Genomic DNA, 13222 nt, shown 5'->3' on the forward strand with positions numbered 1-13222 from the left:
GACAAGAGCCTCATAGTGGAGCAGCAAGACTACTGCAGTACAGTGCCACTGTTGGTTAAAAGGAGGGGGAAGTTTCTCCAAAGCCTGATTGCTATCAAGACATCCCCTTTTGTGCCCTGAAAAGCCTGGGACATGCCACAGGGTGCAGCAAGTCTACACAGTGAACCTCCCCAACATCCCTCCTGAAGACCCAGGAGTTAGTCTCATACTGACAAACAAGGCACCTACTGCTCACCTCCATTATTGGACAAGAAAGGGGAAGGAAGAAGACATCCGTATTCAGGTTGACATGGTTCCTAAAGTACAACACTGTCAGCTGTTTTCACATACCATTCAACTTGGGCTTGCTCAGAGCTTCCCCCTTTCAAAGGGGCTAACACAGATGCAGAGACTGAGACTTGCCCTGTGAAAACCAGCTGCCAGGTCAGTTGATATAATTTTGTACTGGCCGAAGGTGCACTCTGTTCCCTTCTGATGTGGTCTCTACTTTGGCAAGATACAACACCAAAGACATAGGTTCCCCACAAACACATCACTAATTAGATTGTTTAGGGCCTGGATCAGATATTTCTTCTGCGCTTTCAAAAGCAGCATTAGGGCCTTTGTTCCTTTCAGGCAGAAAACCAAATGCAGTTTTCAGCAGAGGCATGCCATTGGTGGCACACACAGAGACAAAACCTACACTAGGTCATGTAGTCTATGTACATCATTCCACTGGGGTTCCTGAAATTATTCAGCCTGTCCTTGCTTGAACATGAACTGGAGAGCTGGGCTAGAGCCCCTGCAGATTCAGGGGAATGTAGGTCTGTAAGAGTCGGTCTGAAAATCCCTCATCTGCCTCACGACTGTCAGAAGCTGAGACTCCCAAGGACCCTGGGCCACAGCACAAGAGTTCTGGCCTGACTGAGGTGGGACCCAGGTTTCCCCCTGCAGGTGCCTCCATTGGACCGAGACGCCTCAGAAACCCGTGCAGGAACAATGGACACTGTCATGGTTCCTGGGCCGTGTTTGCAGAGGCCGTGTTTGCTCTGACTGACTGTGCTGTCCCAGACCTGCTTGTCCCAAACCTGCCTGCCCAGAGCAACGAGCCTCTTCACAATGACTCTTGGGTGCTCCCCCCATGTTGGCCGGGTGCCCCCCACTTCTGCCTGCATTGGCCGGGTGCCCCCTGCTTCTGAAATGACTATAAAAGCTTCCCCCTGTGACACACACTCTGAGGCCTCCCCGGCGGACGACGGATCTATTGATGCGCGCCACGAGGACTGCGAAGGTGGTCTTGGGTCCAGCGTCATGAGGACTCGCCTGTCAGTCGGTAGCTATGACCCCCTTTTCCTCTTTTTTCTCTCTCTCTTTTTCCCTCCTCTACTATTGCATAATTGTGTGTATCAATAAAGATACAATTGATTTTACTTGAACTAAGTTCTCATTGCCTCTTTTTGCACTCTGAAATCAAAACAAACCATCACGACCATCCTTTGGCTTGTGACAAGGTCCCTTGTGCATCAGGCAGCAGGGTGCACACAGCTAAGGAGGCTTTTGGAGAAGAATCAGGGTTTGCTATGTACATGCAGTTTTGGACACTGCAACATAAGAAAGATATTAATCTCTGATATTAAGATATTAGAGAGGCTCCAAAGGGGGCAATGAAGATGTAGGACCTTGAGGGGAAGCCGTATGAGAAGCAGCTGAAGGCACTTGGTCTGTTCAGCCTGGAGAAGAGGAAGACTGAGAGAGGCCCTCATCACAGTCTACAACTTCCTCATGGAAGTGGTCACAGCACCACTCTGGAGAGAGTTCAAGAAACATTTGGACAATGCTCTCAGGCACGTGGTGTGATTCTTGGGGATGGTCCTGTGCAGGGCCAGGAGTTGGACACAACGACCTTTGTGGGTTCCTTCCAACCCAGCATATTCTGTGACTGGAAGCAGATGGTTCAAGGAGGGGAAGAAAGGCTGTCCTAGAGCCCAAGGACAGCTCTGTTCTTGGAAGCCTTAACATGAATGAGATGGAAGCTCCTCACTCGACTGCATGGGTCTGCTTTCCTCTCTCCCACTTGACAGCAGCTTATGCCTGGGAATTCAACAGGCTGGACTGCCAGCAAGGAGCTGAAAGGCTCCACATTGTGGTCCCACACAAAAGGACTTTTATTCCACAGCAGAAGCCTGCACAGCAATAGCAGAGACAACAATGAGCTGGGGACAGAGAAGAGGGGAGACAGCACAGCACTCACCACCACAGTCCCAAGCTGCCACTGAACCAAGGCAGGGAGGATATTCCTCCTCCCTCCTCAGCTTTGGCAGGCTATTTAGTTCCATTTAGCAAGGGGAAAAGCATGAAGAAGAAACAGCTTTCTACAGCTGCAAGGAATCTGGCTGGCAGCAGCATCATTATGTCTAGGGGTGTGCAGCATTCGGAGCCCTAATGAACTGTGAGATGTTCCAAAAAGCAAACAGCTACTGGCAGTGGCTACGGATAGAGAAGGGCTGGCACAAAGGATGGGAGAATAGAGAGTACTGTTTAACACAGACCACAATACTTAAATACCTAAAATCTACACTCTCATCTGGAGAGCAGCATCTTTTCTTCACGCCAGGGGGAGCATTAAGTCAGTCCCTGGGTCTTGTTTAGCCTGCTGGATAAAGCTCGGTTTACAATGGGCAACAGACTGGATGCACTCTTAAAATCCAGCTGTCCCGTGGTACCTTGACCAGCTACTACAAAACTCTTAATTGAGTACTACCTTTAGCTTAAAATTCTACTCAGTAAGCCATACTGACATAGGGAAAAAGGTGCATTTCTGGTGACTCACTTCATCCTCTGCAGAAAGTCTAAGCACAAATTAGTAGGGTTTTTTTACTTATGTTCAGAGAGGAAACATGATCTTTCAGGCAACCTTTTCTCTCACTCCTTCTTACTCCATGTTTTCTAGGTCTGCATGACAATTTCTGTCCTTCCCCTCAGCACTCACCCAGCTCCCTCTGAACTATGTTCCTGAGATTGGGTGCTGCTACACAGCAGAAGAGGGAGCCATAAGCAGCCTCTTAAATGTACATTTTAGCATCAAGATGATGACTGAAAATGGCTGTCATACTCAGCCCAGGAAACACACCACCACACTGGCAAACAAGTACAGATTCTGATGAAAGCACTATTTACACACAGGCAAGACCAAAGCATGCAAGCAGAGGAAAAGGCATTCTACTTGGATCACGTTCCTGCATCAAAGGCCAAATCATCTCAGGCTATATCATGGTACAAGTGCCTTGAACGTTGCCCCAGTTAAAGGTGAGGTAGGTCTCTCCCTTTCTACTACAGGCATGTTGAGTACATCTAAGAGAAAAATGCCAGCTAACCTTATTGCTGGAAGAGCTCTGAACTGGTGCCACACCTGCAGTTTCACATGCCAGTCAAAAACAACTTAGAATGTGGTCTTCCAGGTACCCTAATTTAGTACCCAAGATAGGTTCCTGTTGGAGTCCAGGATATTCCTCTGGCTGCCCTGGAGGATTTGAAGACTGTACAGGAGGGTCTGGGGTCTGAACAGGGGGGTCAGTTAGACCCACACAGATCCCAGGAGGACACTGACTCTGATTCCTGTCCATGGGAGTGAACACTCACATGCAGGAAGAATCACGAATCCTAAGAATTTAGAATAAGTAGTGGATAGTTTATTATAGAATATAAATATAGAAATTAGAATTCTTAGTATATGGGGCTGAAGAGGCAAGATGGAGGAAATGGGGAGTGGCCCTTGTCCTCCTAGTTCTTGCTCTCTTCCCCCATCTTGTGCTGAGTTGGGTTTTAGAGATTGGCTTAGAGTAGAACTGACACGTTAGTATAGGTAATAGGCATTGGTAAAATTTTGTAAATAAAAAATACGTTTCGGACAGTGGTTGGGTCAAAGATACCGTACTTAAGGTGCGTGGCTTTCTGATCCGCCCCAGTCCAGCCGCGTGTCTTGCTTTGCTGGGGACGCCTTGCAAAGCTGGACAAGAACTGATAGATAATTAAGAATAAACAGCTTGATAACACGAACTGCTGGACTCAACTTGTCGTCTCTGGCTTCGGTGTGAAACACCCAGGGCGAAGAGAAGACTGAAAACCTTATTACCCCTGGGAACAGCAACCCAGGGGAAACTCCCAGGGAACAGCAACCTTGGGGGAACCCTTATCACCTTGGGGAACAGCAACCCCAAGGAGAATCTCAGGAAAACTACAACCCTGAGAGGTTCCATCTACAGACACAAATATTCAACTGTCCCCCCTCCATTTAGCTGGTGGATGTACTTCTAATTTTCCCTTCCAAAGTGCTAAAATGCCAGTGTGCTAAATACAGGATCTTCAAGTTTTTGTACTTACTGCAGTTTGCCATTGACATCTTTAGGAACAAGCAGTCCATTTTTGGTTGGAACTACTGCTTTTCTAAAAGTCAGAAAGTTTCCACATGTTCCTGTGAAATCTGAGACGCATTTTCATACCACTCAACCACAAGCTTTCATTATAGGAACAAGAGTTCTGGGGTTTGCTGGGGTAACCAGCCACTATCCTGAGACTTGTTGCCTTCTATCATGAAACTACCTTAGTGAGTTTTGGTTTCGGTGCTTTCACCTAGTGGATTAAGTGTTCCAGAGCCATTTCCTATGTGTTTAAACTACTAGGTAGGACCTTACCAAGGCTAAAGATTTCTCTTACACTCTCCTGCCTCAAAAAGCTTAGTTTGCAGGCCATGAGACACCAACCACCTTTATTCCAAACAGCTCAACTCAGATGGAGTTATTCAAAATTTAAGAGGGGTTTGATCAGCCTGTGCTCTAAGCTTAAACAAACATGAAAGAAGTCTGACAAACTGGTACTCTACAAAACCACTAAATTTACTGCAGCAGATAAACAAGAAGAAAGCTGATAAGCATTACCAAGGTTTCTAGCTGCACAACTACCTCGGTGACCATGCAGATAGAAAAGCAAGGCAAGACAAGCCAGGGCACACAAACTCAGAATCTTAGGAGATCTGGCTCTTCATGAAATCTGAAAGAACCTTAAGAATTAAAAAGAAAATGAAATAAAAATACCACCCAACACACATTCCACTATGTATAAGACTCAATGCTGAACATAAAATACAGCATCAGTGATCAGGTTTAAAGTGTGCAGAGAGATGCTTATTGTTATAATTTTAATCCATAAATAAGTGCACTTTTCTATTACAAGCTTAGTTTTGACCCCAAAAGCTCACAATAATGAGGAAAAGCATCTTCAGAAGGTTAACCACATGTTTTTAAAGTTTGAAGTGATAGCTACTGAAGTTTCTCATGTCACATTTTCTTTAACCTGTGACTTGTCTTTATGGCTCTTAATTGGACAGAAATCACCTTTAAGGAGATTGGATGCTCAGTGATTCAAGCTAGAATCAATGTACCCAAAAAAAGGAAGTTTGAGAGGCAAAAGAGTGGAGAGACAATTTCAAAGCCATCTACAGCAACAAGTAACTAAGAAGTTTTACCAGACAACAGATTAATCTTTTATGTTTAGAAGACATACAATGCAAAGCAGTGCTTTGGTTTACTGACTACTCTCCAGACCAGCTGCACTTCAGTCCAATACAGAAAAGAGTCAAAGGAGGAAAACAAGCAGCTATCACTGTTGCAGTGCCTGTGCTCTGCATCCTCAGGAAAGCAGTATTTCAAGGTACCTAGGAAGTAATCAGGCCTATGGGATAAGCAGCATCCCTGACATGCATAGCCCATCCTTGAGCTCCGCCTTTAATCCATCACTGGTAGCTGAGGAATGGGAGCAAAGTTAACAGTTCTTGCTAGCAAGTCAGTAAGCACTGGAGATCAGCAGCTGATGTTAAGAGGTACATCAGCAAAGCTGCAGAAGACACAGTACAATATTGTCTCATTTAATCCAGGTTTTGTCCATACACACAAGCATAAGATATTTAAACTAAAGCTGTACAGTTACAAGATTAGGGAATAGGAAGAGCTCTAGTATAAATCATGATGTTACTGCACATGTATATCAGTTCAGTGGTATTTCTACAGTCAGCTACTTTGGGGCAGAAATCACTTCCTACAAAGCTGTGAAGCATCTGCATTGTTCTATCACTACAAAAATTCACTTTGAAGTTTAACCAAGCAGGAAAGAGGAAGACAGGAACATTTCTACCTCATGCCCATTCACATATTATTACGATGGAACTTTAGACTCAAATGCTTTTCTCTTTATTAAGCTAAAACCTAGCTACAAGCTTTTCAAAATTATCTGAATCCTATTCAGAGTGGGCCAGAATGGTATGTGGCATAATGAATACATTTATCTACCTTTATACAAAACAGGTGAAAATAAATACTGCCTAAATGTTACTGAGCAAAGCCAGCAGATTGCACCGAGGTAGCCATGCAGCTAAAAAGCTTGGTAATGCTTAGCAGCTTCCTTCTTGCTTAACTCAGAACTGACAGTTCAAAGTGAAAGGGCACCCCAGGGCAAAAAGATGCTGAATATCCTAATTTTTTTCTGTACAAGAGTCAAAAATCAGGTTTCACACCAGAAGTCAATGTCCTACAACAGCAAAACCATACATCTGCTTTGTAGAGGAGCTCTTCCTCCCCTCAAAAAAGCACTGATGAAAGCAGATCTTTTTTCAGAAGCAGCATCATGCAGAAAATACTAGATTATCAAGACCAGGGGCACAACATGGCTTAAGGGAGCTAGAAAATAAACAGAAGTAACTTGGTTCTTACACACCCCATCATGGGACCCCAGACAACCTAAGGATAGAAACTGAGGCAGAGTGAACAATGACCAGCCAGAGAGCAGTCACAATGTCAGCAGGGACAACAGCACTGGACTATCCCTTTACAGGAACCAATACACACAAACAGCTCAGTCATGTGAAAGATACTGGATATGTAACAGCTGACAATACATTTAAAGGTCCATCCCTTTCCTAAAGAGAGCAAGTTTTATGTCAACCAGACCTTTTAGAGATAATAAATATTTTAAACTAGCTTCAGACACTTTTTTCCCTTTCCATTTCCAACTTCACCTACAATCCAATTTAGGTGAAGTAAGCACTGCCTCAACTTAGAAACCCAGTTCTGCAACACCATTTGTTTTTTCTCTTGGCAAAGTGTTTACTGTGGAAAAACCAAAACAAAACTTCTGTTTAGACAGGTGCTGTGTGAAATACACTGAAGGGAGGAAAACGTGCAGCTGTCCAAGAGCATGACAAAGGAGTGAAATCAATTACTGGACATGAAGAGCTGCTATATTGGAAACATGACTGGATGCTTCTCAGAGACAAAGTGATGAAGCCCAAGTCTGCCAGCGATGTCAGTTTGCAGCAGAAGCCACAGATGACCTAGAGCTGACTGAAAATATCATGTGCAGATTAAAAATATTACTAACGTGAGTAGTATTGTTTCTCAGCACTTGGTGTTTTGCTTGGATAATAGCAGAAGCCAGATATTGAAAAATAATCATGGGAACTATCCACATGAAGAACATTCCCTTCCAAAAAAAAAAAAAAAAACAACAAAAAAAAACTAAGGGACATGTCACCTCAGCTTCATTAGCAAACACTCTCATGAACCAACTGTGGCAGAGTTCCATGTTGCACACATGGATTCTGGACAGAACTTGGCTTTCACTTTTATCAATCCAAACCTGTCAGATCTGAGATGACACAGGGCTAAAATATGCAGGAGCTACTACATAGTAAGACAGACAGCTGAGAACTACACTGCAATTCAGAACTTTTTTGAATGCCTTTTTACTTTTCCCATTGAGAAAGGATGCTCTTTCACTAAAACTTTGGATCTCACTCCATTTCAGGGCTGGGCTGCAAAGAGCAACATATCATCTAGTGTTGAATCATCCAGCTGAGTACAAGAGAAAACAGTAGTTTGTGGTTAAAGATCTACAAACATATATAAAAATTTAAATTATATTTGCTGGCCCCAAATGAAATAGCTGACTTCAATGGGTGAATCAGCCCTTAATTTTCTCTCTTCCTTATGATAGGTACTACATAGAGCTGACCCCAGAATGCTTAGCTCTACTGAACCACACCCAAATCTCTGATATATCTGGTCTGGCAGTTCCCTTATCTTGACATTAGTCCAAGATTCAATTTGCATATCTTTAAGCTATGAATTTACTGTTCCCATTTTTCTCCAAGGAGCAAATCTATGGCAAATTACAGCAGAGAAACACAGTGGAGCCTGTCAAAGTTTCACCCGCTGCAGTTGACAATGTCTGTCTTCTGCTGCTCCAACTTCGGGCTGCACATACCTCTCTGCTTCTGTTTGGGTCAAAGCAGCAAGAAATTTGCCCACCCAGTGAAAGCAGGGGAAGGCTGACGTACCCCATGCAGACAGCCCAATGTAGTATCACTAGTTCACTGTTCTTAAGGTTTCCCTCAGGGCTTTATGGGAGTACAGAATATCACTTCACCTGCACTTAAAGGTTGCAGCAGCATTTGAAACCCAGCTAAGCCTCTCCTGGTTTAGGGACCAACTACCCTTTAGAATCAATTGTACAATGCTTGGAGGTAAGTCAACCAAAAATAGCTTACTAGGTCCCCCATAAGACTTTCTTACAAACTAAGACTGCAGATATCTACTGCTTTCCAATTACTATTATTATGAGCCATGTTGGGGGTTAGATTTGTTTCTTTTTCACTTACAGAATTTTTTCCCATAAGTTGCTAGGAAACTTAATGACAGTGCTTAACCATAACAAAGAAAGTGGCCAAAGGAGATGGCAGCACAAGGCTACACCTATTGTTTTTGGGTCTCTGGGAGTTTTCCCTCAGAGAGGGGAGATAATGCGAGCTTTGGGAAAGGTAAAAGACGGGGTTGGAGGCAGCTTCGCTCTCTTGCTCTGGGCATCTGGGAGGCAGCTGCTTGCTGCGGGGAGAGTTCACTGTCATCACTCCATCTCGTCCTGGGAAATCTACCATCATCTGCTCATGTACCCAGGAATTCTGAGCTTGCCTCCTGCCCTGCTGGGCCAGCCCTGCCCCCACCGCTGCTGCTTCCTCAGCACTTTGAGGCTTTTCTGTTACTCTGTAGCCCTGCACTGCCCTGCCCTGCTGGGACATCCCTGCCGCTCCAGCTACCAGCGCAGAGCATCTGATCTCATCCACCAGCCCGGGACTTTCCACTGTTCCAGCTTGGTCTCTTGGAGTCCCACAGGGGCACCGAGATCAAACTGCCCTGAGCTTTGTGAAAGAAAGCCCTCAAGGTTCCTGGTTCTGCTTATTATTAATGCTGTAGTTGTTGCTGTTTGTTTGTTTTGTCATATATACTAGTAAAGAACTGTTATTCCTATCTCCATACCTCTGCCTGAAAACCCCTTTAATTGTCTAAATTAGAATAATTTGGAGGGAGGGGATTTGAATTCTCCATCTCTAGGGAGGTCCTGCCCTTTCCTAGCAGATACCTGTCTTTCAAACCAAGACAAGCCGTAGCACCTATTCAATACTTCACTAGAAGTAATAGCTCCTAACACAATCTTGGAGATTAAAAATGCATTAGTTTTGGAAAAAAAGTACATTTTCTTACTGTGCTGAGTTCTCTTGAAGCCATTACATATAATGACACTCAATCTTTGAAGTCCTTTAGAAATTATTTGCTGTTGCCTCAATAGAATTACATGTCTATCAACTTTATATCTTCTGCAGCTCCATCGCTTACCTGATCAAAGAGTTGCTTCCCTGTGGTATTGGGCTGGATGGCAAACTCCAGCTCAGCATCCATGGTGGTAACACGCACACTGATCTGGAAGACAGAAAAATGCATCATTACAACACATGCTCGAAGTGATGCTACCCAATAATGAAAACAAACACCTGCCCAGGAGCAGGAAGCAGCTCTCAAGCCTCCAGGAACTTCACTGCCAGTAATCACAGTCATCTGCTCTGCCAGCATGGTACTCACAGTTTTCCTGTAGAATATAATTTTCCTGTTTTGCAGTGTTTTTATCTTCTCTGGTCCTACAAATATTCACATGTACTGACACACATGAGAGCCATTTACATCGAACTTGGTGTACACAAGAAGACACTTTTGTTTGAAGGGTGAACATCAAGGAAGTTCCCAGAAGCATTAACAACTCAGTCTGCCACAGAAGGCTGGCTAATAATAACAATACATTTCCAGTCTTTGTGAGTATTTGGAGAAGTTATAAAGCACAATCCCTGACATGCTCCAGGGGCTGTGAGTATGAAGCAGACAGGATGCAAGGATGCCCTCACAGGCTAAGACAAAAAGGCTGCATACTGAACATGAGAACACTTCCCATAGCAGTAGAGCTGCCAATACTGCTTTCCAATTCTTTCAGGGGAATGAAAGACTTCTAAAAACTGCAGAAATTGTTTAGGTCTTATTTAAAATTGCAATCAGGATTTCATGAATATATTAGCCTTAGATGCAAGTTCATGAATGGTCTTCCAGAAGAAATGTTATATGATGCACTATTTTGACAGGAATGTCTCACCATCACACTTTCACTTGTGGCATGAAAATGGCAAGGAACTGCAAGGGAGTTAGCAGCTTCATCCCACAGAAGCAGGAAGACACACCCACCTTTCACTTCTCATGAAGCAAGTTAAACAGCAGAGGCATTTCACCTCAAAGGCTAGTGTAAAACACTGCTGACCCCATTCAAAACTCCTGATAATTACTGGGAAACATGATTTAGATGCTTGAGGTTAGACAGAAACAGTTCTGGCCTGAAAGCAGATGCCTTAACTTTAGGCCAGGGAAAGTGAGGTCTGCGAGTACACCGAGCTGCCTGAGAATCCAATCCTATTTGCATGCCTATCAACTGAAAAAGGTAAAGATATTTCATATTTTTTGAACACAAGCGGTACACATTAAAACAGCTTTATTTAAAATATTTTTCCATCAAAGCAAAGGTTCAAGGCTTGAAATTGTACAGACAAGATACTCACAATGCACCAAACCCCAGCACACAGGCCTTGCATTAACAGTTCTCTCTCTTGCCAACAGTCATTTACCTCAGATCAACAAATCAATTTTTTTGCTCTTCAGTGCAATCAGTCCTATTAGCACACACCACTAGGCTTCCAGTGGTGAGAGGTGGAGGGAATTACACTGAGAACAGCTTTAAGAACAACTCAAAGTCATATTTGGACTATAAGCTAACTGCATGACACGGGAGACAAAAAAGCAAGAGTAACCAGGGAAATATTCAAGGAACCACATAATACCAATATGATCACAGTTCTGATTCCTGTATCTCTACCAAAAATATGAACAGATTTCACATCTTGTTTACTAAGAAACCAGACTGCAAGAGAAGTAGAACCAGGGATTTTTACCCAATAAGCAAGAAATATTCTGCTAGTTCAATCTAGGTAAGTGCCAAAAAGAGACCACTAACTATAACAAATACTTTTTGAGGTTTCCCAGAAAGCCTGCTGTCATGGGTTGACATTTGACAAAATGCCAATGCACCCATGAGGGTATATTTTACCTAATGAACTCCTGTGAGATGTGGTCAAGAACAGAGCAGAGCAGGCCTACTTCTTGAAACAGACAGACAATTTATTATATTACATAACAATGGACAATAGAAAAGGAAAGAAAAACCCAACCACCCAAAAGCAGAAGAGAAAACCTCCCAAAAACACTGCTTCTCCTCCCCCCAATTCCATTCCATACATGCTCACTCAGTTGACTCTGGCACATTACCTTCATCTACTTGCTTAATCCCTCAACAACCCTGGGTTCCTAATCCAAACCATCATCCTTTAAAATTCAGACAATCCACATTCCATCCAGGACGAGAGGAGTCTCTCTCGCACCACAGACCATCCCCCCACAGGAAACACAGGTCCACCATCCCGTGTTCCCACGTCACCCATGGCACTGCCTAGAAGGGTCTGCCAGGGTGACACCCTCCTTTCCATGTCCGGCACTCTCACTGCCGTCCATGGACCTGCACTGCAACAGGGCTCTTTTTAAGGATGTTTTGGCCAAGTACCAAAAACCAGCCATCTTCTCATTTTGGGACTCAGGTCCCCCCCATTTACCCCTGGGGCCGGGGGCTCCACGAAGCAGGCCAAAACGTCTCTGGGTTTGAGCCAAAAACATCCACCCAAACACAGTCTTATTTATAGTCAGGAGGGTCCAGGGTCCGTCTATGGCTATATTATGCAAGAAAAGTCCGGCCTCATAAGCCACTCCTCTTCATTCCGGCAATCGAAGGGGCTTCTTTTCATCTCACATTACCCTCTCGGTCCCAGGCTGTCCTCTCTCTTCTAAAACCACCAACTATGAGAATACAGCGTCCAGGGATAACTCTCTTCTGCCTTAGAAAGAGTTAAAAGCTTTATCTCCCACCACCAAGGTCAGGCACAGGCGATCGCAGACACTGCAGTTCTCACAAGCAGCTCCAACTCGGCACCTTCTCTCTGTGGGGGGAGGAGAGAGACGGGACCGGGGGGGGGGGAAAGGGGGGGGGAACGGGATGGGACAGGGAGGGGGGACGGAAGGCACCTCCAAAGTTCTCCCTCCACCCCTCCATTCTAGATGGAAGCTGGACCAGCTCCACTCCAGCTCCCTCTGTTCCCCACCCCGAGGCCCACCTTGCTCAGCCAGGCCCACCTTGCTCCCCTCCCCCACCCGGCCTAGCCAGGCCGGCAGGGGAGAGGAGAAGACGCTCCCTCTCCGAAAGCAGAGCAGGAAAGAGAGAGTCCTGCTGGGAAATCCGGCTTTTAACCCCTCGTGTCCTCAGAGGCGTGTCCACCTCTTAGTGGCCAACAAAGGTGCCAATATTCAGATCTAAAGACTAATTGGTTTGACCACTACTTCCAAAAAAACTCACTTCCCTTCAAACCACGACACTTGCTTCAGACTAGGCACACCACTATTTTGTACTTGAGATCCTCTTGAGATAAACCTAAAGGTTTTCTTGTTTAATTTAAGCTAAAAATTCTGTAAGGTTAAAGGCAGGCTTAGCACAGCTAAACTGAAGAAGTTGAAGTTCTAGCTGCTTCGTGCAAAAGGAATGCTATTTAGACATTACTTGAACAAAGATATTAACAAGTATATCATGAATAAGTTCGTTTTGAAGCCCTCTAAACTTTCTGACACAATGTCAAACTAAGGCAAAACCATTCCACAGAAGTAGCAAGGAAAGCACAAATGGCTGAAACTTGTAAGAACTAAGCTTTTTTTTTTTTTAATTAGCA

The 13222-nt window shown here is 44.4% G+C and overlaps 1 protein-coding gene and 1 long non-coding RNA gene across 3 annotated transcripts in view; both read right to left on the bottom strand.

The window, feature by feature from the left end:
• LOC134565229 (moesin) overlaps positions 1 to 13222 on the bottom strand; it is a 51922-nt gene that overhangs the window by 12071 nt on the left and 26629 nt on the right. For both annotated transcript variants that reach the window (XM_063424724.1, XM_063424723.1), the window contains exon 2: positions 9699 to 9782. In XM_063424724.1, the coding sequence (XP_063280794.1) occupies positions 9699 to 9782 (84 nt within the window). The remainder of the gene's footprint in view (positions 1 to 9698; positions 9783 to 13222) is intronic.
• LOC134565222 (uncharacterized) lies at positions 11553 to 12875 on the bottom strand. Its single transcript, XR_010083821.1, has 2 exons — positions 12617 to 12875; positions 11553 to 12442 (listed from the first exon to the last, which is right to left on the bottom strand). It is a non-coding gene; the product is annotated as an uncharacterized LOC134565222 (long non-coding RNA).

Source organism: Prinia subflava (genome assembly GCF_021018805.1).
Source record: "Prinia subflava isolate CZ2003 ecotype Zambia chromosome W unlocalized genomic scaffold, Cam_Psub_1.2 scaffold_41_NEW, whole genome shotgun sequence".
Classification (NCBI taxonomy): Eukaryota; Metazoa; Chordata; class Aves; order Passeriformes; family Cisticolidae; genus Prinia; species Prinia subflava.